Genomic DNA, 23,662 nt, shown 5'->3' with positions numbered 1-23,662 from the left:
GTTAGTGTCTACAAATCTAAGCACACTGTCCAAGCCGTTCTTCTATAGAGACTCTTCTATTGTAACCGTACCCGTACCGCATTGAGTAGCGGAGCGAGGCTGACGCTAGTTGCAGAAAACGTCACAGATTTTTCGCTTTTGAATTATTTATTTTTTAACAAAGCGCAATCTTGCCTCACTCTGCCGCTGGACTCCATTCCAACCACTGATCCAATCACATACCGCCTACATCCCTGATTTCGCCTCATCCTATCGCCCGCTGTTCCTCGTATTTTTAATAAGGAAAAATACAAATTTCCACCATGGCAAGCAACGAAGTCAAACCGACGGCGAAAGAGGATGAGAATGCTGGAAACTGGAAAGATTCCATCTTCAACCCAAGGACCGGGGAGTTTTGTGGGCGCACAGCGAAGAGCTGGGGTAAGAAAACCTGGAGTCATAGCCCACAGTCGAAAACCACATTTTTAAAAATGATTTATCATATTGCAGGCTATTCAGTTTTGATGTGCATATTGTCACATATAGCCTAATAACGGATAGTAATATTATATAATATCCACCTATGCATTCATGGTCTCAATCATCACAATCTATTTATGTCTAGTTGGTTTTGCATGTATGTATGTGTGTGGTCTGTGTGTGTGTGTGTGTGTGTGTGTGTGTGTGTGTATGTGTGTGTGTGTGTGTGTGTGTGTGTGTGTGTGTGTGTGTGTGTGTGTGTGTGTGTGTGTGTGTGTGTGTGTGTGTGTGTGTGTGTGTGTGTGTGTGTGTGTGTGTGTGTGTGTGTGTATGTATGTGTGTGTCTGTGTGGTATGTGTGTGTGTGTGTGTGTGTGTGTGTGTGTGTGTGTGTGTGTGTGTGTGTGTGTGTGTGTGTGTGTGTGTGTGTGTGTGTGTGTGTGTGTGTGTGTGTGTGTGTGTGTGTGTCTGTGTGTGCATGTGTGTGTGTGAGAGAGAGAGAGAGACAGCTTGTCCATTTCAGCTCTGATAAGCTCAAGACCGATAAATGAGACTAGCCCACCTGTATGAATAATAATTACAGCCAAATACTCAGTGTATTTCCATTGAGACCACAAGTAGCCTTATAGGCTACAACTGAAATATGAGATAGAAGATGGGTCTACGTAGTGTAGGCTTTGGTAAAAAAAAAATTGTATGATAAGCTATAAGAAAATTATATGAATTCTTAAGATCATAATTTAAATGATTGCTCCCTTCTCAGAAATCAGAAATATCTGCTCTGTATTGTACATCAGTGTAGTGTGTGTGTGTGTGTGTGTGTGTGTGTGTGTGTGTGTGTGTGTGTGTGTGTGTGTGTGTGTGTGTGTGTGTGTGTGTGTGTGTGTGTGTGTGTGTGTGTGTGTGTGTGTGTGTGTGTGTGTGTGTGCCTGTAAATTCCCTGGAACAGACCAGTTTATGACTATCTAACAGCCAGCTAGCATGATTATGCGAAGACCTTCCACTTGTGTTACAGATGAGATACACTACCGACACACAAATAACATATGGAAATAACATGTAGATTTCTCATTTCTGGAATTTATATCCTCAATTTGAAAAGCAGTAGTCTTTGGTTTCTTTGAAGATGGTGAGCCGAGCTTGCTCTATATATGGTAGCTAGCAGCAAGTATTGACCCTGTGCAGTGCTGTGGGATGCTCCTCTCTCACGCTGTCAGAACTCCTCCTCCCACTGCAACGGCAGCATGGCTGCCCACATTAGCATACTTGTCAAGGTCAATTGGCTTTCCCTGCCGGTGCATGATGGGAACATGTCGGAGAAGAGTGGTAGAGGGTTTTTCAGTGGCTCGATGGGGGGTGGGACTATGTAGACTGCAGACCTAGTGTGGTGACCAACCTGTCTGTTTATTTATTTATCTGTTATTTTACCAGGTAAGTTGACTGAGAACATGTTCTCATTTGCAGCAACGACCTGGGGAATAGTTAGTTACAGGGGAGAGGAGGAAGATGAATGAGCCAATTGTAAACTGGGAATTATTAGGTGACCGTGATGGTTTGATGGCCAGATTGGGAATTTATCAGGACACCGGGGTTAACACCCCTACAATAAGTGCCATGGGATCTTTAATGATTTCAGAGTCAGGACACCCATTTAACGTCCCATCCGAAAGACGGCACCCTACACAGTGCCCAATTACTGCCCTGGGATATTTTTTAGACAAGAGGAAAGAGTGTCCCCTGCTGGCCCTCCAACACCACTTCCAGCAGCATCTGGTCTCCCATCCAGGGACTGACCAGGACCAACCTTGCTTAGCTTCAGAAGCAGGCCAGCAGTGGTATGCTGCAGGGTGGTATGTAGGGTGGTATGCTGCAGGGTGGTATGCAGGGTGGTATGCTGCTGGCAGTGCTACTGTGTAGACTGTAGACCTAGTGTGGTGACCCACCTGACTGTGTAGACTGTAGACCTAGTGTGGTGACCCACCTGACTGTGTAGACTGTAGACCTAGTGTGGTGACCCACCTGACTGTGTAGACTGTAGACCTAGTGTGGTGACCCACCTGACTGTGTAGACAGACTGTAGACCTAGTGTGGTGACCCACCTGACTGTGTAGACTGTAGACCTAGTGTGGTGACCCACCTGACTGTGTAGACTGTAGACCTAGTGTGGTGACCCACCTGACTGTGTAGACTGTAGACCTAGTGTGGTGACCCACTTATTATTAGACCATGCTGGTCATTTATGAACATTTGAACATATTGGCCATGTTCTGTTATAATCTCCACCCGGCACAGCCAGAAGAGGACTGGCCACCCCACATAGCCTGGTTCCTCTCTAGGATTCTTCCTAGGTTTTGGCCTTTCTAGGGAGTTTTTCCTAGCCACCGTGTTTCTACACCTGCATTGCTTGCTGTTTGGGGTTTTAGGCTGGGTTTCTGTACAGCACTTTGAGATATCAGCTGATGTACGAAGGGCTATATAAATACATTTGAATTGATTTGATTAGACATAGTGTGGTGGCCAACCTGACTGTCTGTTTGCATGGTAGGTCTAGGTGAATGTTATAGCCCACCTCGTTCAATGGAATGCTTACACCCGATATAATATTATAATTGGCTAATCAATAAACATTCATATACATGAATAGACATTACAAATATAACATTTCTGCAGGGTTTGAATGATCTATTCATTATTGGGGATGGGCTGGATCGATATTTATTTGTAGTGCCGCATTCACATCATGTGAGAGTGATCGGAAGAACGACTTGTCTACTTCGGAGGAACGACTTGGAGTATTCACGTGCTAGGAGCTTGAGAGGGAACGCAAGAACCATTCTGACCATTGACAGCCCGAAATCGCGGTCATTTTTCTTGCCATTTTTCAGTGGTGCCTGATGTCAAAGTTCATCATGTGGGATAGACCGGGGTCAAGAGATCCTTCCCCCGTTTCCTAGTCGTAATTACGAGTTGGAGGGGCGTTCATGTGTATTAGCCACAGTAGGAAGGGCGTATTTCTGAGTTCCTGACATGACGTGAACACAGCATAAAGCTTATGCGGGTTCCCAGTCCCCAGCACCCATGGGCAGCCCTGTCATTTCATAAGGGTTCAGACTTGGATCTGTCAATCAAATTGCTAGGCTGTTCTGTCATCTTTGATTATACTGCCAATCATCATAAGAAAACAAAATGCATACCTTTGCACAACATAATGTTCAGGCTTGTAATTGTTCCTCATCTCTCCTTGCGTACTTATCCAGTTCTTTACATTGAAAGCCATCCTCATTGAAATTACTAATGTTTACTTTGATGAATGACTAAAACCCATTAATTAGGATGAATGACTAAAACACATTAATAAGGATGAATGACTAAAACACATTAATAAGGATGAATGATGTAAAACACATTAATAAGGATGAATGATGTAAAACACATTAATTAGGATGAATGACTAAAACACATTAATAAGGATGAATGACTAAAACACATTAATAAGGATGAATGATGTAAAACACATTAATAAGGATGAATGATATAAAAAACATTAATTAGGATGAATGATGTAAAACACATTAATAAGGATGAATGACTAAAACACATTAATTAGGATGAATGACTAAAACACATTAATAAGGATGAATGATGAATGATGACTAAAACACATTAATAAGGATGAATGATGTAAAACACATTAATAAGGATGAATGATGTAAAACACATTAATAAGGATGAAATGACTAAGGAAAACCATTAATTAGGATGAATGACTAAAACACATTAATAAGGATGAATGATGTAAAACACATTAATTAGGATGAATGATGTAAAACACATTAATAAGGATGAATGACTAAAACCCATTAATTAGGATGAATGACTAAAACACATTAATAAGGATGAATGATGTAAAACACATTAATAAGGATGAATGATGTAAAACACATTAATTAGGATGAATGACTAAAACACATTAATAAGGATGAATGACTAAAACACATTAATAAGGATGAATGATGTAAAACACATTAATTAGGATGAATGATGTAAAACACATTAATAAGGATGAATGACTAAAACCCATTAATTAGGATGAATGACTAAAACACATTAATAAGGATGAATGATGTAAAACACATTAATTAGGATGAATGATGTAAAACACATTAATAAGGATGAATGACTAAAACCCATTAATTAGGATGAATGACTAAAACACATTAATAAGGATGAATGACTAAAACACATTAATTAGGATGAATGACTAAAACACATTAATAAGGATGAATGATGTAAAACATATTAATAAGGATGAATGACTCAAACACACTAATTAGGATGAATGACTAAAACACATTAATAAGGATGAATGATGTAAAACACATTAATAAGGATGAATGATGTAAAACACATTAATTAGGATGAATGACTAAAACCCATTAATAAGGATGAATGATGTAAAACACATTAATTAGGATGAATGATGTAAAACACATTAATAAGGATGAATGACTAAAACACGTAATAAGGATGAATGACTAAAACACATGAATTAGGATGAATGATGTAAAACACATTAATTAGGATGAATGATGTAAAACCCATTAATTAGGATGAATGATGTAAAACACATTAATTAGGATGAATGATGTAAAACACATTAATTAGGATGAATGATGTAAAACACATTAATAAGGATGAATGACTAAAACATTAATAAGGATGAATGACTAAAACACATTAATAAGCCAATATGCCAGAGGCAGTTCACCAAACGCCCTAGTATGATCAGATTTTTGTAGACCTAGATTTTAGCTCTGAGGGCTAACACAGTCTGGAGTCGTGCTAATCTCTTCTCTCTCTCTCTCACCCCCCCTCTCTCTCCCCAGGCCTCATCCTCCTGTTCTACTTGGTGTTCTATGCGTTCCTGGCTGGGATGTTCGTCCTCACCATTTGGGTCATGCTGCTGACGCTAGACGACTATGTGCCAAAGTACCGCGACCGGGTGCCACACCCAGGTAAGTAGCACCACAGTTTAAATGATTTATTCAATCAACCAATCAATCAATCAATCAACCAACCAATAAATATATAAATCAACCAACCAACCAATAAATCAACCAATCAATCAATCAATCAATCAACCAACCAATCAATCAATCAATCAATCAACCAACCAACCAATAAATCAATCAACCAACCAATAAATCAACCAACCAATCAACCAACCAACCAATAAATCAATCAACCATTGATTTTTAAAGCACAGGGTCATTCTGAGGGAAAACTAATATCCAAGAAGTGGTGAATTTAGTTGATTTTGAGCCCAAATTCTGTCGGTTCGGGACAGGTAGTCAACTTTTTAAAACCTGAGAAACCTGCGGACTACTATTGGTCAATATTGCCCAGTAGGCACTATACTATACGGCTGCTGTTGAATAATGGGATTTCTGGTATGAACTGTCATGGTAATGGCCAAACTCTTTATACACTTTATTTAAAGGCTACCTATGAATATGTTATGAACGGGTTATGTATGGGTTATGAATGTGGTATGTATGGTTATGAATGTGTTATGTATGGTTATGAATGTGTTATGTATGGGTTATGAATGTGTTATGAATGTGTTATGTATGGGTTATGAATGTGGTATGTATGGGTTATGAATGTGTTTGTATGGGTTATGAATGTGTTATGTATGTTATGAATGTGTTATGTATGGTTATGAATGTGTTATGTATGGTTATGAATGTGTTATGTATGGTTATGAATGTGGTATGTATGGGTTATGAATGTGGTATGTATGGGTTATGAATGTGGTATGTATGGGTTATGAATGTGGTATGTATGGATTATGAATGTGTTATGAATGTGGTATGTATGGGTTATGATTGTGGTATGTATGGTTATGAATGTGTTATGTATGGGTAATGAAAGTGTTATGTATGGTTATGAATGTGTTATGAATGTGGTATGTATGGGTTATGAATGTGGTATGTATGGTTATGAATGTGTTATGTACAGGTTATGAATGTGTTATGAATGTGGTATGTATGGTTATGAATGTGGTATGTATGGGTTATGAATGTGGTATGTATGGGTTATGAATGTGGTATGTATGGGTTATGAATGTGGTATGTATGGTTATGAATGTGTTATGTATGTTATGAATGTGTTATGTATGGTTATGAATGTGGTATGTATGGGTTATGAATGTGGTATGTATGGGTTATGAATGTGGTATGTATGGGTTATGAATGTGGTATGTATGGGTTATGAATGTGGTATGTATGGGTTATGAATGTGGTATGTATGGGTTATGAATGTGGTATGTATGGGTTATGAATGTGGTATGTATGGGTTATGTATGTGGTATGTATGGGTTATGAATGTGGTATGTATGGGTTATGAATGTGGTATGTATGGGTTATGAATGTGGTATGTATGGGTTATGTATGTGGTATGTATGGGTTATGTATGTGGTATGTATGGGTTATGATTGTGGTATGTATGGTTATGAATGTGTTATGTATGTTATGAATGTGTTATGTTTATTTTTATTTTTTTATTATTTTTATTTCACCTTTATTTAACCAGGTAGGCTAGTTGAGAACAAGTTCTCATTTGCAACTGCGACCTGGCCAAAATAAAGCATAGCAGTGTGAACAGACAACACAGAGTTACACATGGAGTAAACAATTAACAAGTCAATAACACAGTAGAAAAAAAATGGGCAGTCTATATACAATGTGTGCAAAAGGCATGAGGAGGTAGGCGAAAAATAATACAATTTTGCAGATTAACACTGGAGTGATAAATGATCAGATGGTCATGTACAGGTAGAGATATTGGTGTGCAAAAGAGCAGAAAAGTAAATAAATAAAAAACAGTATAAAAACAGTATGGGGATGAGGTAGGTGAAAATGGGTGGGCTATTTACCAATAGACTATATACAGCTGCAGCGATCGGTTAGCTGCTCGGATAGCTGATGTTTGAAGTTGGTGAGGGAGATAAACGTCTCCAACTTCAGCGATTTTTGCAATTCGTTCCAGTCACAGGCAGCAGAGTACTGGAACGAAAGGCGGCCAAATGAGGTGTTGGCTTTAGGGATGATCAGTGAGATACACCTGCTGGAGCGCGTGCTACGGATGGGTGTTGCCATCGTGACCAGTGAACTGAGATAAGGCGGAGCTTTACCTAGCATGGACTTGTAGATGACCTGGAGCCAGTGGGTCTGGCGACGAATATGTAGTGAGGGCCAGCCGTACAGGTTATGAATGTGTTATGAATGTGGTATGTATGGGTTATGAATGTGTTATGTATGGTTATGAATGTGTTATGTATGGTTATGAATGTGTTATGTATGGGTTATGAATGTGTTTGTATGGTTAATGAATGTGGTATGTATGGTTATGAATGTGTTTGTATGGGTTATGAATGTGTTATGTATGGTTATGAATGTGTTATGTAAATCAAATCAAATCAAATCAAATCAAATTTTATTTGTCACATACACATGGTTAGCAGATGTTAATGCAAGTGTAGCGAAATGCTTGTGCTTCTAGTTCCAACAATGCAGTATTAACCAACAAGTAATCTAACTAACAATTCCTAAACTACTGTCTTATACACAGTGTAAGGGGATAAAGAATATGTACATAAGGATATATGAATGAGTGATGGTACAGAGCAGCATAGGCAAGCTACAGTAGATGGTATCGAGTACAGTATATACATATAACATGAGTATGTAAACAAAGTGGCTAGTGATACATTTATTACATAAGGATGCAGTCGATGATATAGAGTAAAGTATATACGTATGCATATGAGATGAATAATGTAGGGTAAGTAACATTATATAAGGTAGCATTGTTTAAAGTGGCTAGTGATATATTTACATCATTCCCATCAATTCCCATTATTAAAGTGGCTGGAGTTGAGTCAGTGTCAGTGTGTTGGCAGCGGCCACTCAATGTTAGTGGTGGCTGTTTAACAGTCTGATGGCCTTGAGATAGAAGCTGTTTTTCAGTCTCTCGGTCCCAGCTTTGATGCACCTGTACTGACCTCGCCTTCTGGATGATAGCGGGGTGAACAGGCAGTGGTTCGGGTGCTTGGTGTCCTTGATGATCTTTATGGCCTTCCTGTAACATCGGGTGGTGTAGGTGTCCTGGAGGGCAGGTAGTTTGCCCCCGGTGATGCGTTGTGCAGACCTCACTACCCTCTGGAGAGCCTTACGGTTGAGGGCGGAGCAGTTGCCGTACCAGGCGGTGATACAGCCCACCAGGATGCTCTCGATTGTGCATCTGTAGAAGTTTGTGAGTGCTTTTGGTGACAAGCCAAATTTCTTCAGCCTCCTGAGGTTGAAGAGGCGCTGCTGCGCCTTCTTCACGACGCTGTCAGTGTGAGTGGACCAATTCAGTCTGTCTGTGATGTGTATGCCGAGGAACTTAAAACTTGCTACCCTCTCCACTACTGTTCCATCGATGTGGATAGGGGGGTGTTCCCTCTGCTGTTTCCTGAAGTCCACAATCATCTCCTTAGTTTTGTTGACGTTGAGTGTGAGGTTATTTTCCTGACACCACACTCCGAGGGCCCTCACCTCCTCCCTGTAGGCCGTCTCGTCGTTGTTGGTAATCAAGCCTACCACTGTTGTGTCTTCCGCAAACTTGATGATTGAGTTGGAGGCGTGCGTGGCCACGCAGTCATGGGTGAACAGGGAGTACAGGAGAGGGCTCAGAACGCACCCTTGTGGGGCCCCAGTGTTGAGGATCAGAGGGGAGGAGATGTTGTTACCTACCCTCACCACCTGGGGGCGGCCCGTCAGGAAGTCCAGCACCCAGTTGCACAGGGCGGGGTCGAGACCCAGGGTCTCGAGCTTGATGATGAGCTTGGAGGGTACTATGGTGTTGAATGCCGAGCTGTAGTCGATGAACAGCATTCTCACATAGGTATTCCTCTTGTCCAGATGGGTTAGGGCAGTGTGCAGTGTGGTTGAGATTGCATCGTCTGTGGACCTATTTGGGCGGTAAGCAAATTGGAGTGGGTCTAGGGTGTCAGGTAGGGTGGAGGTGATATGGTCCTTGACTAGTCTCTCAAAGCACTTTATGATGACGGAAGTGAGTGCTACGGGGGCGGTAGTCGTTTAGCTCAGTTACCTTAGCTTTCTTGGGAACAGGAACAATGGTGGCCCTCTTGAAGCATGTGGGAACAGCAGACTGGTATAGGGATTGATTGAATATGAGGGCGCGGCTGGGGATGCCGTCTGGGCCTGCAGCCTTGCGAGGGTCAACACGTTTAAATGTCTTACTCACCTCGGCTGCAGTGAAGGAGAGACCGCATGTTTTCGTTGCAGGCCGTGTCAGTGGCACTGTATTGTCCTCAAAGCGGGCAAAAAAGTTATTTAGTCTGCCTGGGAGCAAGACATCCTGGCCCGTGACTGGGCTGGGTTTCTTCTTGTAATCCGTGATTGACTGTAGACCCTGCCACATGCCTCTTGTGTCTGAGCCGTTGAATTGAGATTCTACTTTGTCTCTGTACTGACGCTTAGCTTGTTTGATAGCCTTGCGGAGGGAATAGCTGCACTGTTTGTATTCGGTCATGTTACCAGACACCTTGCCCTGATTAAAAGCAGTGGTTCGCACTTTCAGTTTCACGCAAATGCTGCCATCAATCCACGGTTTCTGGTTAGGGAATGTTTTAATCGTTGCTATGGGAACGACATCTTCAACGCACATTCTAATGAACTCGCACACCGAATCAGCGTATTCGTCAATGTTGTTATCTGACGCAATACGAAACATATCCCAGTCCACGTGATGGAAGCAGTCTTGGAGTGTGGAGTCAGCTTGGTCGGACCAGCGTTGGACAGACCTCAGCGTGGGAGCCTCTAGTTTTAGTTTCTGTCTGTAGGCAGGGATCAGCAAAATGGAGTCGTGGTCAGCTTTTTCGAAAGGGGGGCGGGGCAGGGCCTTATATGCGTCGCGGAAGTTAGAGTAACAATGATCCAAGGTTTTTCCACCCCTGGTTGCGCAATCGATATGCTGATAAATTTTAGGCAGTCTTGTTTTCAGATTAGCCTTGTTAAAATCCCCAGCTACAAATTGTTTCCAGTTTGCAAATAGTTAAATAAAGTTCGTTCAGAGCCATCGATGTGTCTGCTTGGGGGGGATATATACGGCTGTGATTATAATCGAAGAGAATTCTCTTGGTAGATAATGCGGTCTACATTTGATTGTGAGGAATTCTAAATCAGGTGAACAGAAGGATTTGAGTTCCTGTATGTTTCTTTCATCACACCATGTCTCGTTAGCCATAAGGCATACGCCCCCGCCCCTCTTCTTACCAGAAATGTGTTTGTTTCTCTCGGCGCGATGCGTGGAGAAACCCGTTGGCTGCACCGCTTCGGATAGCGTCTCTCCAGTGAGCCATGTTTCCGTGAAGCACAGAACGTTACAGTCTCTGATGTCCCTCTGGAATGCTACCCTTGCTCGGATTTCATCAACCTTGTTGTCTAGAGACTGGACATTGGCAAGAAGAATGCTAGGGAGTGGTGCGCGATGTGCCCGTCTCCGGAGTCTGACCAGAAGACCGCCGCGTTTCCCTCTTTTTCGGAGTCTTTTTTTTGTGTCGCTGCATGCGATCCATTCCGTTGTCCTGTTTGTAAGGCAGAACACAGAATCCGCGTCGCGAAAAACATATTCTTGGTCGTACTGATGGTGAGTTGACGCTGATCTTATATTCAGTAGTTCTTCTCGACTGTATGTAATGAAACCTAAGATGACCTGGGGTACTAATGTAAGAAATAACACGTAAAAAAACAAAAAACTGCATAGTTTCCTAGGAACGCGAAGCGAGGCGGCCATCTCTGTCGGCGCCGGAAGTATTGGGTTATGAATGTGTTATGTATGGTTATGAATGTAGTATGTATGGGATGTGAATGTGTTATGAAGGCCTTATGTAGGTATATTTCAAAGGAAGTGTTAATGGGTTTACCACACAACATTGGTGACCCTGTGTTCTGTGTTAGTGGATTTAACTATGTTTCACCATGTAGTTTTGATGACCCTGAAGGAAGTTGTGATCTCACACTGTACCCTCTGTCCCTTAGGGTTGGTCATCCGGCCAAAACAATTGGACATGCTGTTTAACAGATCACAACCTCTCCAGTTCAGCACGTATGTCCAGACCTTAGAGTCTTACCTGCAACGTGAGTTTTAGTCTTTTATCTTGTCTCCTTGCGAAATCTGTGCCCCTTCTCTCTTTCTCTCTCGCTCTCGCTCTAACTCACCTTCATTATCTCTCTCTCTCTCTCTCTCTCTCTCTCTCTCTCTCTCTCTCTCTCTCTCTCTCTCTCTCTCTCTCTCTCTCTCTTTCTCTCTCTCTCTCTCTCTCTCTCGCTCTCTCACTCTCTCTCTAACTCGCTCTTCTCTCTCTCTCTCTCTCTCTCTCTCTCTCTCTCTCTCTCTCTCTCTCTCTCTCTCTCTCTCTCTCTCTCTCTCTCTCTCTCTCTCTCTCTCTCTCTCTCTCTCTCTCTCTCTCTCTCTCTCTCTCTCTCTCTCTCTCTCTCTCTCTCTCTCTCTCTCTCTCTCTCTCTTCTCTCTCTCTCTCTCTCTCTCTCTCTCTCTCTCTCTCTCTCTCTGCCTCTCTCTCTCTCTCTTTCTCTCGCTCTCTCTCTCTCTCTCTCTCTCTAACTCGCCTTCATTCTCTCTCTCTCTCTGCCTCTCTCTCTCTCTCTCTTTCTCTCTCTCTCTCTCTCACTCTTTCTCTCTCTCTCTCTCTCTCTCTCTCTCTCTCTCTCTCTCTCTCTCTCTCTCTCTCTCTCTCTCTCTCTCTCTCTCTCTCTCTCTCTCTCTCTCTCTTCTCTCTTTCTCTCTCTGTCTCTCTCTCTCTCTCAATTGTAAATGTTCTTTTCAATAAGAGATACAGAGAAACAATGTCTCATAGGAGGATGGTTAAAACTAGCATGAAATGATACGTTATCAGCCTGGGGTGAGTTTCTCTTGTAGCCAATGTCTTATTCATCTCAACAACCTAGCTGCAGTCGAGGAACAAACATCAACATGTTTGACTGTCAATCATCTGTGCATGAACGAACAAAATGTGTCTGCTGTCTGGGTTGTCGACAGAAATTAAAAGAAATTAAAAGAAATCTGTTGTTAATTGTCTTTTCTCAGAGTACAATGACACGGAGCAGGAGAGGAATGAGGCGTGCACGGCGGGGGGCTACTTTGAGCAAGAGGGAGAGGTGGGCGAGCAGAGGAAGGCCTGTCAGTTCAAGAGGAGCTCTCTGAGCCTCTGCTCCGGCCTGTCCGACTCTACCTTCGGTTACGCTGAGGGGAGACCATGTGTCCTCCTCAAAATGAATCGGGTACCTCCTCCTTTTCCCTCTTGTCTATAAATACATGGTTGTGACCCTAAAATATCTTGCCATTCCAAAGTGTGTACATACCCACTGCCGTGGATTAAAGCATTGGATTGGTGTAAGTATTGGCTGGATGGAGTTTCTACCATTGTTCAATCCATGATGGGGAGTGTGCAAGTGCACATTTTGGGAAAATGGTAGAGAATTGGGACGAAGCCAAGACTCTTTCCTTGGATGCATGTATTTGAAGTCAATACAGTTGGGTCCTAATGAGGTGCACATTGGATAAGTGCAGAACACAGGTTGGTGGCACCTTAACTGGGGAGGACGGGCTTGTGGTAATGGCTGGAGTGGAATCAGTGGAATGGTACCAAATACATCAAACACGTGGTTTCCATGGTTTCCTTGGGTTTGATGCCATTCCATTCATTCTGTTTCGGGCCATTATTATGGGCTGTCCTCCCCTCAGCAGTCTCCTCTGGTGCCGACCCAATTAACGGTTCTAACTTAGAATATGTGGACAACTACAAATACCTAGGCGTCTGGCTAGACTCTAAAGTCTCCTTCCAGACTCATATTAAACATCTCCAATCCAAAATTAAATCTAGAATTTGCTTCCTATTTCGCAACAAAGCCTCCTTCACTCACGCCACCAAACATACCCTCGTAAAACTGACTATCCTACCGATCCTCGACTTCAGTGATGTCAAAATAGCCTCCAACACTCTACTCAGCAAACTGGTGCAGTCTATCACAGTGCCATCCATTTTGTTACCAAAGCCCCTTATACCACCCACCACTGCGACCTGTATGCTCTAGTCGGCTGGCCCTCGCTACATATTCATCGCCAGATCCACTGGCTCCAGGTCATCTGTAAATCGATGCTAGATTAAACTCCACCTTATCTCAGCTCACTGGTCACGATAACAACACCCACCCGTAGAACGCGCTCCAGCAGGTATCTCTCACTGGTCATCCCCAAAGCCAACACCTCCTTTGGCCGCCTAAGCTGGAGACTTATATTTCCCTCACCTCATGCCATTTGCACACATTGTATATAGACTTTCTTTTTTCTATTGTGTTATTGATTGTACGCTTCTTTATTCCATGTGCAACTCTGTGTTGTTTGTGTCGCACTGCTTTGCTTTATCTTGGCCAGGTCGCAGTTGTAAATGAGAACTTGTTCTCAACTAGCCTACCTGGTTAAATAAAGGGAAGTTGTTCTCAACTAGCGTACCTGGTTAAATAAAGGGAAGTTGTTCTCAACTAGCCTACCTGGTTAAATAAAGGGAAGTTGTTCTCAACTAGCCTACCTGGTTAAATAAAGGGAACTTGTTCTCAACTAGTCTACCTGGTTAAATAAAGGGAACTTGTTCTCAACTAGCCTACCTGGTTAAATAAAGGGAACTTGTTCTCAACTAGCCTACCTGGTTAAATAAAGGGAACTTGTTCTCAACTAGCCTACCTGGTTAAATAAAGGGAACTTGTTCTCAACTAGCCTACCTGGTTAAATAAAGGGAACTTGTTCTCAACTAGCCTACCTGGTTAAATAAAGGGAACTTGTTCTCAACTAGCCTACCTGGTTAAATAAAGGGAACTTGTTCTCAACTACCCGACCTGGTTAAATAAAGGGAACTTGTTCTCAACTAGCCTACCTGGTTAAATAAAGGGAACTTGTTCTCAACTACCCGACCTGGTTAAATAAAGGGAACTTGTTCTCAACTAGCCTACCTGGTTAAATAAAGGGAACTTGTTCTCAACTACCCGACCTGGTTAAATAAAGGGAACTTGTTCTCAACTAGCCTACCTGGTTAAATAAAGGGAACTTGTTCTCAACTACCCGACCTGGTTAAATAAAGGGAACTTGTTCTCAACTACCCGACCTGGTTAAATAAAGGGAACTTGTTCTCAACTAGCCTACCTGGTTAAATAAAGGGAACTTGTTCTCAACTACCCGACCTGGTTAAATAAAGGGAACTTGTTCTCAACTACCCTACCTGGTTAAATAAAGGGAACTTGTTCTCAACTACCCTACCTGGTTAAATAAAGGGAACTTGTTCTCAACTACCCGACCTGGTTAAATAAAGGGAACTTGTTCTCAACTACCCGACCTGGTTAAATAAAGGGAACTTGTTCTCAACTACCCGACCTGGTTAAATAAAGGGAACTTGTTCTCAACTACCCGACCTGGTTAAATAAAGGGAACTTGTTCTCAACTACCCGACCTGGTTAAATAAAGGGAACTTGTTCTCAACTAGCCTACCTGGTTAAATAAAGGGAACTTATTCTCAACTAGCCTACCTGGTTAAATAAAGGGAACTTGTTCTCAACTACCCGACCTGTTTAAATAAAGGGAACTTGTTCTCAACTACCCGACCTGGTTAAATAAAGGGAACTTGTTCTCAACTAGCCTACCTGGTTAAATAAAGGGAACTTGTTCTCAACTACCCGACCTGGTTAAATAAAGGTGAAATAAAAATAAATAATAATAAAACAATTCAAGGCAGTGCTGTGTAGTTCACCAGTCCCAATTCAAATACATTTTTCAGTTGACATATTCACAAGAGCCTCGAGCTATTGTACATATCAGTAGGTGACATGAATCAGTAGGTGACATGAATCAGTAGGTGACATGAATCAGTAGGTGACATGAATCAGTAGATGACATGAATCAGTAGATGACATGAATCAGTAGGTGACATGAATCAGTAGGTGACATGAATCAGTAGGTGACATGAATCAGTAGGTGACATGAATCAGTAGGTGACATGAATCAGTAGGTGACATGTATCAGTAGGTGACATGAATCAGTAGGTGACATGAATCAGTAGGTGACATGAATCAGTAGGTGACATGAATCAGTAGGTGACATGAATCAGTAGGTGACATGAATCAGTAGGTGACATGTATCAGTAGGTGACATGAATCAGTAGGTGACATGAATCAGTAGGTGACATGTATCAGTAGGTGGCATGAATCAGTAGGTGACATGAATCAATAGGTGACATGAATCAGTAGGTGACATGTATCAGTAGGTGACATGAATCAGTAGGTGACATGAATCAGTAGGTGACATGTATCAGTAGGTGACATGAATCAGTAGGTGACATGAATCAGTAGGTGACATGAATCAGTAGGTGACATGAATCAGTAGGTGACATGAATCAGTAGGTGACATGAATCAGTAGGTGACATGTATCAGTAGGTGACATGAATCAGTAGGTGACATGTATCAGTAGGTGACATGTATCAGTAGGTGACATGAATCAGTAGGTGACATGAATCAGTAGGTGACATGAATCAGTAGGTGACATGAATCAGTAGGTGACATGTATCAGTAGATGACATGAATCAGTAGGTGACATGAATCAGTAGGTGACATGAATCAGTAGGTGACATGAATCAGTAGGTGACATGAATCAGTAGATGGCATGAATCAGTAGGTGACATGTATCAGTAGGTGGCATGAATCAGTAGGTGACATTAGCCCATTGTGGATTTCTTTCCTTCTCCTCAATCTAGTAATTTTTTTTGCTTCTCTTTGTTGTCTATTAGTGTGTTTTACAGTCTTATCCTTGTCTGTGTTTCTATATCATTGGATTGCTCAGAGTAGACCACATAATAATGGTTTTAATGTGCCTATTGTCTTATTTCGACTCTCTGATTGGTTGATTGGTTAATTCCTTTTCCATTCACAGATCATTGGGCTGAAGCCGCGTGGAGATCCCTATGTCAACTGCACGGCAAAGGTAAATGTCATCAGGATTTCAGTATGTGTGTTTTTGAAGAACAATCTGGTTACATTTATAGCATTTTACATTATTGATTGTTTATGTTAAGATTTGTGTGTACCTTTTTCCTGATTTGGTTGGATGTTTGTTTTTCTGCTTTCAGTCGAAGCTTTATGGTAAGCTTAGCGATGTGTAAATGTCTCATTTTATTTTCCAAGCTATTACAACGTGGAAAGGATTTACAGGGTTGTTTTGTAATCCCAGTCCCTTTTCCATATTGTGGTCCTGTGTGACGCAGTATACTGGTGTTATAATAGGAACCTTATCGAACCTTTCAACAGCTACACTGATTATTTGCATTGTACCCCCCCCCCAACCCCTCTTTTACGCTGCTGCTACTCCCTGTTTATCATATATGCATAGTCACTAGAACTATACATTCATGTACATACTACCTCCATTGGCCCGACCAACTAGTGCCCCCGCACATTGGCTAACCGGTCTATCTGCATTGTGTCCCTCCACCCACCGACCCCTCTTTTACGCTACTGCTTCTCTCTGTTCATCATATATGCATAGTCACTTTAACCATATCTACATGTACATACTACCTCAATTAGCCTGACTAACCGGTGTCTGTATGTAGCCTCACTACTGTATATAGCCTCTCTACTGTATATAGCCTCTCTACTGTATATAGCCCCTCTACTGTATATAGCCTCGCTACTGTATATAGCCTCTCTACTGTATATAGCCTCTCTACTGTATGTAGCCTCTCTACTGTATACAGCCTCTCTACTGTATATAGCCTCTCTACTGTTATAGCCTCTCTACTGTATATAGCCTCTCTACTGTTATAGCCTCTCTACTGTATATAGCCTCTCTACTGTATATAGCCTCTCTACTGTATATAGCCTCTCTACTGTTATAGCCTCTCTACTGTATATAGCCTCTCTACTGTTATAGCCTCTCTACTGTATATAGCTCTCTACTGTTATAGCCTCAAACTGAGAATAGTTCTACTGTTATATCAAACCTCTACTGTATATGTTCTACTGTTATAATCAAACCTCTACTGTATATAGTTCTACTGTTATAATAGCTATAATCAATAGTTATAATCAAACCTTTGAGAATGTTCCAGTGTTATAATCAAACCTTTGAGAATGTTCCAGTGTTATAATCAAACCTTTGAGAATGTTCCAGTGTTATAATCAAACCTTTTAGAATGTTTCAGTGTTATAATCAAACCTTTTAGAATGTTCCAGTGTTATAATCAAACCTTTTAGAATGTTCCAGTGTTATAATCAAACCTTTTAGAATGTTCCAGTGTTATAATCAAACCTTTTAGAATGTTCCAGTGTCATAATCAAACCTTTTAGAATGTTCCAGTGTTATAATCAAACCTTTTAGAATGTTCCAGTGTTATAATCAAACCTTTTAGAATGTTCCAGTGTTATAATCAAACCTTTTAGAATGTTCCAGTGTTATAATCAAACATTTTAGATTGTTCCAGTGTTATAATCAAACCTTTTAGAATGTTCCAGTGTTAATATTATAAGACCTGGCCATTGAGTGTGATCTCTCACAGACCCCAGAAAGAGAAGCTGTTGCTTAATGTAACAGCTAATGGCGTTACAGTACAGTGTATGCAGCACAAGGAATATTTCCAATTCTTAAATAATGTATTATTCTTACATACTCATATGGACTTGTGAAGATCTGAAAAGATTGGATAGGTGTGAGCAATATGGCAAAATTTGCCACATAGTAGAGGGCAAAGTGTAGCTTGTAGCTATTACCATAATACCTACTATGTATACCTATCAGAGGAGGTCGTCTTCCTAAAGCTCCTCCCACCAGTGGAGCTATTACCATAATACCTACTATGTAAGAGGAGGCCGTCTTCCTAAAGCTCCTCCCACCAGTGGAGCTATTACCATAATACCTACTATGTAAGAGGAGGCCGTCTTCCTAAAGCTCCTCCCACCAGTGGAGCTATTACCATAATACCTACTATGTAAGAGGAGGCCGTCTTCCTAAAGCTCCTCCCACCAGCCTCCTCTGATAGCTATCCAACCCTTTCAGATGAAGTCCTTAGCCTAACGGTCTGTTTGGATAGGATAGACATATTCTTGCTTTTGACCATTAAACTTCCTCTTCCTCCTTTTCCCCTTCAGAGGGACAACCCCATACAGATGCAGTACTTCCCAAGTGAGGGACGCTTCGATAAAATGTATTTCCCTTACTACGGCAACAAACTTCATGTAAGTTTGGGTCAAAGGTCAATATTTGCTTGATGGGAAAACATTATTGTACAATGATGCAAGAATTTGGAATACTGTTGGATGGACGTGTGAGATATTCAACAGTCTATGTTGATGAGATATTCAACTGTCCATGTTGGTGAGATATTCAACAGTCCATGTTGATGAGATATTCAACCGTCCATGTTGATGAGATATTCAACCGTCCATGTTGGTGAGATATTCAACAGTCCATGTTGGTGAGATATTCAACAGTCCATGTTGGTGAGATATTCAAACGTACATGTTGATGAGATATTCAACCATCCATGTTGGTGAGATATTCAACCGTCCATGTTGGTGAGATGTTCAACCGTCCATGTTGGTGAGATATTCAACAGTCCATGTTGGTGAGATATTCAACCGTCCATGTTGGTGAGATATTCAACCGTCCATGTTGATGAGATATTCAACCGTCCATGTTGGTGAGATATTCAACCGTCCATGTTGGTGAGATATTCAACCGTCCATGTTGATGAGATATTCAACCGTCCATGTTGGTGAGATATTCAACTGTCCATGTTGGTGAGATATTCAACTGTCCATGTTGGTGAGATATTCAACTGTCCATGTTGGTGAGATATTCAACCGTCCATGTTGGTGAGATATTCAACAGTCCATGTTGGTGAGATATTCAACTGTCCATGTTGGTGAGATATTCAACTGTCCATGTTGGTGAGATATTCAACTGTCCATGTTGGTGAGATATTCAACTGTCCATGTTGGTGAGATATTCAACTGTCCATGTTGGTGAGATATTCAACCATCCATGTTGGTGAGATATTCAACTGTCCATGTTGGTGAGATATTCAACTGTCCATGTTGGTGAGATATTCAACTGTCCATGTTGGTGAGATATTCAACCGTCCATGTTGCATGTCTTTTTTTGCTTCCACTCCTTTGTACTTCTTTTCTTTCCTACCCTATTCCACTCCCTATTTTTCTCTCTCTCCCTTCTCCTTTCTCTCTCTCTTTCTACTCCCTCCCACCTCTCTTCTTCTCACCCTTTACTCTCTGTCTACAGGAGAGGTATGTGCAGCCGGTGGTTGCTGTTAAGCTGTTGCTGAACAAGGAGGACTACAACACGGAGCTGACCATTGAATGCCGGATTGAGGGATCCGACCTGCGCAACAACGACGACCGAGACAAGTTCCTGGGCCGTGTCACCTTCCGAATCACAGTCAAAGAGTAGTAGGGAGTAGTGAGGAGGAGGCTAGTGTGGAGAAATGTGGTTCTTACTCCTCCCGGAAGATTCCTGGTAGATTAAGATGGGCCTAATTCCAAACCAATCCCTCCACCCTCACTCCAGATACTAGGCGAGGGACATTCAAATCTGGTCTTTTTCACATCACCTTGGTAGTTCATTGATTGGCCAGATAATCTACTTACCTGTTGTTACAGGTCAGTCTCTAGCTAGGCAGGATGGGGAAGGATTAAAACCAGCAGTTCTGTGAACCCTGAATCCCAGATTTGAATACCCTTCTCTTGGGCTCTTGTTGACTCCTTCTTGTGTTTCTGATAGGGTTGGATATGTGTAAGCATAGCAAGAGTGCTAGATGAAGCAATTATCATATCATAGCTGATTCCAATCCATTCCTTTCAGATCTACAGTGCATCACACCCAGAAAGGGCCTAGACTAGTGCCTACAAATGTAGGATCTTAATTTGATCAGTCTTTCGTTGCTGAGAATTTAGCAGGAAATATTAACAAAGGTTTATAAAGTTTGTCATTTCCACTTTGAAATTTTCGATTTGATTTAACGAAAAACGTATCCAGCCGTACAAAAATTCCATTCATTATAATCCACATAATAAATCACATTTCCTGTTGCTGCAGGATTATCTCCCTGCTATAGCAAACTGGCTCAAATTAAGATCCTACATCTGTGATGGTAGGGGGTGAGAGATCGGTGTGCGATTGGATCAAAACGATAGGGTAGTGATGTCATCAATTTTCAACTTATGTCCTGGAAAAAGCGTTAATCGTGCCAAATTTAATGGAACATCTAGTTCCCTTGTTTACTTCTATGTTTACTCTAGTACAGGCCTGGGCAACTCCAATCCTCGGGGGCCTGATTGGTGGTCACACTTTTGCCCCTAGACCCAACTAACACCTCTGACTCCAATAATCAACTAATCATGATCTTCAGTTAAAAATGAAATGAGTTTAAATTAGCGGTGTTTTCTAGGGATGGGGGGAAAGTGTAACACCTATCAGGCCCCCGAGGATTGGAGTCGTCCACCCCTGTTTAAAATGGCGCATATCTTTGTCTTCTCTTTCATTATGTCATTCTAGCAAGAGTCTTTTCATGACTCACCAACCTAACGGCCACCAGACCCTTCTATTAGTCGGCTTTTGTTGTCTGACCCAGTGCTCTAGTGTTGATCTAGGCTCAGATCTTATTTTTTATTCAGATGGTCTAGATTGGAGCTTAATGTGGTAAACTGAACCTAGATCAGGGCTTAGTGCCAAGGGTTGGATCAACTGTCAGTATTTCACCATCAGTCATCCACTGTCAATACAACCATGTTTTAAGTTGACCCTCTCATCTGAAAACAGAACAAATCATTATTCCTCAACATCACATCACATAGATAGAGTCAACCCCAATGAAACACTGTCGAACCCAGATGCCCTCTACAATTACATGTCATTTAGAATCCTTTTCGTCTTGGGACCACAATTTGATATTATAATATTATAATAGGGAACTGTAGATAGGTGTGTGTGTGTGGTGTGGTCTGACCACAACCCAGTGGTGTGCCGTCTGTCTGTCCAGCTGCATGTCTGTGTGTCTGTTTATTCTACCCCTGACCTCACCACTGTAACAGCCAATGTGGATGAGGGGAGTTATCCTCCCTCCCTTGCGTGCATACACACACACACACACACACACACACACACACACACACACACACACACACACACACACACACACACACACACACACACACACACACACACACACACACACACACACACACACACACACACACACACACACACACACACACACACACACACACAAAAAAAACGATTGGAGACCTGCGAGGAAGCGCTGTGTAAATGCAATTCATTGTATCTATGTACTATATATGCCTATCTTTGGGTGGAAAGCGTGTCTGTTTGTCTCTTTCTCTCAGTCTACCCCTCCCTCTGTCTTTCTCAATGTATATATTTAATGGATTCACACAGGATTATTTTCTGTCACAGAACACAATGTCTGAGCACTGTAAAGAAGAATCTATATAAACAAAGATTTACAGGACATGATCATATTCAAAGCAATGTCTAAAATGGAATCCTGAAGGAACAACTTGTTATCATCTGCATGTGGATTGTGGATTAAAAGGTGATTTTGGAGGAGAAGAAAAAAAATTGAACCTGTGGTTTTATGTCTTGTGTCTTATCTCTTATGTGTCGTTATGTAATGATTGTCAAGGTTACACGGAACCCAAACTGGCATAATGAGCACAAGTAGCTTGTGGTATTCTACCTTTGCCACAAGAGGGCAGCAGCATTAAGGCAGAGAGATCCGTTGAATGAAGGGTCATTCCGGGCTTGCTATTAAAGACGTCTTCCAGCAATGCATTCACTTTTCCTGTTGAAAAGCGATATCCCAAGTACAATACGGTAAAGTACATACGTACACTGAAAGGCAGCAGCTATGAAAGGCAGCAGCTAATGGGGATCCGTAATAAACACAAGTACAATACGGTAAAGTACATACGTACACTGAAAGGCAGCAGCTATGAAAGGAAGCAGCTAATGGGGATCCGTAATAAACACAAGTACAATACGGTAAAGTACATACGCACACTGAAAGGCAGCAGCTAATGGGGATCCGTAATAAACACAAGTGCAATACGGTAAAGTACATACGTACACTGAAAGGCAGCAGCTATGAAAGGCAGCAGCTAATGGGGATCCGTAATAAACACAAGTACAATACGGTAAAGTACATACGCACACTGAAAGGCAGCAGCTAATGGGGATCCGTAATAAACACAAATACAATTACAGTAAAAAAAACGATACATTTTTAGCAAAACTTGTTTTTCAGAAACAACTGCAAACTTCAAAGAGTTGTCAGATGTGATGTCATCAGCCTCCTCATTGCTTGAGGAACAATAGAAAACAAAAGAGGAGGATACCTGGGATACCTATTGAGATGTGCCTTTTGTTAATAAGTACATCAGGTGTTCAATGAGGTGAAAAGGAGACTGGAGTATTTTATTAAAATATATATTTTTAATTGAACCTTTATATTTTATCAGTTAAGAACACATTTTTATTTACAGTGACGGCCTACCTTTGGAATGGTGCTATCCAGTAGTGATATTTATCATAGTGGTAACCTAATGGTTTGCACTCAAACAATAATTGTGTTTAAGCACCCATTTTCATGAGTAGTAGATAATAGGCATCATCTTTAATTAAAGGAGCTTGATTGTGCAAATTAGGTGATGACATCATTTAGTGACTTCTAGCGACTTTTAGGACAGCCAATAGCTACTTTCCTTACTGAGGAGTTGGCAACACTGCACCAGCTTATCACTCTCACTGGAGGAACTGTCGCTATTCTGGAGGAACTGTCACTATTCTGGAGGGGAGGAAGAAGAGGAAGAGCAAGGCCACTGTCATTCCCGGGCAATAAGGTCTCTGTCGGACACAAAGGCTGCTAGTGCCAGCTGCTGCGCCAGTAGTCCTACTAGCTTCCACCAGCTAGTGCCAGCTAGTAGTCCTACTAGCTTCCACCTGCTAGTGCCAGCTGCCTCGTCAGTAGTCCTACTAGCTTCCACCT

At 41.7% G+C, this 23,662-nt stretch overlaps 1 protein-coding gene across 1 annotated transcript; it reads left to right on the top strand.

Annotated features, from left to right (window-relative positions):
* The first annotated feature begins 73 nt into the window (after positions 1-73).
* Positions 74-21,847, top strand: LOC124042131 (sodium/potassium-transporting ATPase subunit beta-3-like). Its single transcript, XM_046360493.1, has 7 exons — positions 74-420; positions 5,345-5,473; positions 11,567-11,665; positions 12,633-12,826; positions 16,519-16,569; positions 18,732-18,818; positions 19,882-21,847. Exons 1-7 carry the CDS (start codon positions 303-305, stop codon positions 20,047-20,049), a joined length of 846 nt encoding a protein of 281 aa, XP_046216449.1. The 5' UTR covers positions 74-302; the 3' UTR covers positions 20,050-21,847.
* Positions 21,848-23,662: the final 1,815 nt, after the last annotated feature.

Source organism: Oncorhynchus gorbuscha, linkage group LG08 (genome assembly GCF_021184085.1).
Source record: "Oncorhynchus gorbuscha isolate QuinsamMale2020 ecotype Even-year linkage group LG08, OgorEven_v1.0, whole genome shotgun sequence".
NCBI classification, from domain to species: domain Eukaryota; kingdom Metazoa; phylum Chordata; class Actinopteri; order Salmoniformes; family Salmonidae; genus Oncorhynchus; species Oncorhynchus gorbuscha.
This window is presented reverse-complemented; position numbering and strand designations above follow the sequence as displayed.